Source organism: Branchiostoma lanceolatum, chromosome 16, assembly GCF_035083965.1.
Source record: "Branchiostoma lanceolatum isolate klBraLanc5 chromosome 16, klBraLanc5.hap2, whole genome shotgun sequence".
Classification (NCBI taxonomy): Eukaryota; Metazoa; Chordata; class Leptocardii; order Amphioxiformes; family Branchiostomatidae; genus Branchiostoma; species Branchiostoma lanceolatum.
Window position 1 is genome coordinate 16,347,202 of NC_089737.1, and position 3,756 is coordinate 16,350,957.

The 3,756-nt window shown below is 39.6% G+C and overlaps 1 protein-coding gene across 1 annotated transcript; it reads right to left on the bottom strand.

Annotated features, from left to right (window-relative positions):
- Positions 1-1,523: 1,523 nt before the first annotated feature.
- LOC136421534 (bacterial dynamin-like protein) lies at positions 1,524-3,171 on the bottom strand. The gene is made up of 4 exons (XM_066408861.1): positions 3,163-3,171; positions 2,483-2,705; positions 2,029-2,327; positions 1,524-1,802 (listed from the first exon to the last, which is right to left on the bottom strand). Exons 1-4 carry the CDS (start codon positions 3,169-3,171, stop codon positions 1,584-1,586), a joined length of 750 nt encoding a protein of 249 aa, XP_066264958.1. The 3' UTR covers positions 1,524-1,583.
- Positions 3,172-3,756: the final 585 nt, after the last annotated feature.

A 3,756-nucleotide genomic window follows, 5' to 3' on the forward strand; every position in this document is an offset into this window, starting at 1 on the left:
TTGTGCGAAGTTTACAGTGCCACACGATGTAAATAGCAAAATGGTGGGCAACGTTGATATATTGATGCAATACCTGTACTGAGCCTTCAAGTTTATGTTGAAACTCTGAGCCAGCAGCAAGTCAATGCCATTCAGTGCTTCAGCTAAGTCTTCAGGGAGAATTCCTCCAAGCTGGCCAGCCTAGAAGAAATCATAACAGCCAGGTACATGAATATGTGATTATGTCTGACCTGGGAGAAAGATAACCTGGGCCATAATAACTTTCAATACGGGTGTCATGGACCGGTCTGTATTTTGCAGTATCCCGCTGACTTCTAAGTTCTAGTTGTATCTCACAGGCTTCCATAGAATATAAGTCGAACATGCTTTGAATACCAGATTGGGACATTGGCAGATGCACTGCTTACGATTTTTTGTTCGGTGACACTCAACTTCTGGAACATTAAAAAAGTGTGTTTTCTCACTGTGGGTATGACAAAATAGAATACAACACATCGCCCTCGGTCCCAGCCCTACCTTGGGTCAGATTGCCATTGGGCTGTTGGGCTGCTGTGGTTGGGCAGGAACCACGTACAGATGATACAGAATGCATGACTTGTGTTGTCCTCTGTCTCTATACATGTATATATTGCCCTGTCATTGACTAGAGGGCATTCAAAGAAAGAAGTGATATCACCAAAGTGACAACATTGTCAGGTACATGTATGTCTCATCACCTGTGTTGTGGACACGTAGAACACCTGTGACTCCTCCAGGCCAGGCCACATCTGTGACAGCTTCCTGAAGGTGTCACTCTTCACTTTGTCTCGCGCCTCTGCTGGCACAAGGTCCCACTTGTTGCAGATGAAGATGGCTGATTTGGGGTCAAAATTGTCGGCATTCTTGCCTGCACACCTTTTTATATGTGCTAAGAATATGTCCCAGCTAGGGTGAGTAAAAAAAAAAATGTCCCTGTATCAGGCTCAGTCAGCTCATTATTCAAGGAGAGACAAATAAATACAAAATGCGTATGATAAAGTTTTATCGTCATTTCTAAGCTGTCATGGAAAGGATTTCTGGAAAAGATGTACAAGCACACATTTGTGCAAACTTTCATACCCACACTCTCATACACACATGCACACTGATACACATACTCACAAATACAAGCACATGCAATCAGGTACCCTAAGTGTGAGACATCTGTTTTGAATTTGTGTCATACAAAGGCTCTCTCATTACCTGCCCCATCCAACTTTTTGCAGTATCTTTATTTCACCATGTTCCCCTTCCCTTACAATGTACATGTCTACTTAAAATTTTGTTAATAATTGATGGCTTTTCCTTCAGTCTTGGTGGAGTTTGTCTTTGCTGTCATCAACCACCATCCCTAAATTCAGCAGTATGATCATCAGTAGCCTTCCCTTCATCCCACCCTCATCGATATCCCCCCCCCAGGGACGAGGAAATAGGAGGACTTAGTATAAGGTCATGAAATCTGTAATCAAACAACCCAACCCCTGATTGACACTTCGAACTGATAGGCAGGCTAATTGGTTCATGGTAATGATAAACAGTACATTGAGTCCTTTGCATCAGTAATATTAAGAATCAACTGTCAATTGATCATTGTGTACGTTTAAAAGATTGAAGTTACAAAAACATGAAGGCCTTACCCTGTCAGCTTGTACTCCTCCAGCCCTGGAGCTGTCAACAATGTAGATGAAGGACATTGATTTTGCACTTTGAAGGTAGTCTGTTACCACCTCATCCATGATGCTGTTCTCCCCCACCCCTGGGCTGTCCACAAGTACACTTCCTCCCTAATCAAGGGACAAAAAAAATTGCAATGAATGAATGACATATGGTTCTATGAAATTCATTGTGATTGTAAATCATAATCATTTGTAACACTCTGACAGCACAGCACAATATTGTTCTGTCAACCTTGTCAAGACACCAATACATAATATATATGTAACACAAATGGGTGTTTTATCTAGATTAAGACTTGTGGATCCTTCAAGGCTAAAGATGACCAATTCTTACTTGAAGAAGAGGAAAAGGCAGAAAGATCTCGATGAGTTTAGCTTCAGGAAGGCTGTCTCGTCTGGCCCCTTCTAGATGCATGTAGCTTTCCAGCTCCTGATAGTCTTCTGTTCTGTCAAACAAGAGGGTTATTTTTGTTTTCCCTTGGTCATTGGGCTGTCGCAGATGAACCACAGCCTGTCTGGTCTTCCCGTACTTGACCTCACAGATGGTGGAGGTGCTGCTCAGGTAGTCCACAGGCAGGATGTTCTCACCCAACAGCAGGTTCAGGAAGGTGCTCTTTCCTGATGATGTTTCTCCTGAATACGTAAAAGAGTGCTAATACAGTAACAATGTAATATAGATATTAGAAATGGTGCAAATCAATGATTGAAATTTTAAGGTTCTTTGTACATGGAGGATTAAGAAAACACAAGACTGAAATAACATAAGCTTTAACTGTATTCAACCTCACCTGCTACAAGAATAGGAAATTCTTTCTTCTGTAGCTGCTTCTGTACATCTGCTATGACTTCCTCTACCTCACAGCCATTGAGCCATAGTTTCAGGATTGCCCTGGTTCTTGTGTCCAGACTGGGAAGGTAGTCAGCAATGCTGTTGCATAACTTAGCTAGGCGATCTTGATTTTTTCTGTAGACCTCAGAGGCTTCTCTCAGTTTCTCATGATCACCACTCTGCTAAGACGTGAACAATGTGGCATGTTTGAATTTACAGTTGTACTTTCATTGTTGTAAGTTATTTGAAATTGTAAGAACGAGCTTACTTATGAAGCTTCACATAATTCAATTTTGATGAAAGTGAGTTAACTGTACTTTCATTGCATAATTCATGTGATTTTCAGCATTATGTGTGTATGACATGAAGATACAAGAGACACAATGTAGTCACAAACTACCGTACATTTTATGGTTGTATACATTGTATTTTTAATGCATTTACATTCAAAAAATAAATTAAATGTAAATGCATTAGAAATACAATGTATACAACCATAACATTTTCTTGGTATCTTCTGACATACAAATGTTAAGTGTAGTCTATCTGATATATGATGCTTTGACCAAAAAAGTTAGTGAAACCTCTGGAAGTGAAAGAACCAACACAACAAGAAGAATATAGGCTTGGGTAACCTACATGTAGCATACTAAAAACATGTGTCTTAATTGGTGCAGCCACATTGAACTATCTGTCAGTGCACATGACCAATCAGAAACATTTAAAAATAATGCATAAAGGTTGACCTACACAATCGTGTACTTTAAATCTTAAAATCACAATAATTATTGATAAACTTTTTGACATGGCAATGTAATAACTTCTTTATGTACTGTATAAATCATTCCCTAATTTGCATAATCTTTTACCTCACAATGGTAGTCAACTGCACAAATCAAACTACATGTCATGTAATGATTTAGGAAAATCTGAAACGTTTGACACATACCTGCCCTGGCTCTTTGTCTGAGAGTGCAGTGGCCATGATTCAACCTGGGCCTGCAGCACTCTTCAATGATTCATACACTCCTGAAAAAGATTATTTATAATAATCACATGGTCAACAATGCTGTGAGGGAAAGAATGTTTTACAGCACTTTTTGCATGTAATGGTGTTGTTTTTGTTGCCTTTGGTTTAAAAATGGTCCCAGCAGGTCAAGCTAAAAGCATAATGCTAATGACACAGCAATGCGTACAATATTCTAGTTTGCCTCAGATTCAGTGTAATATGAA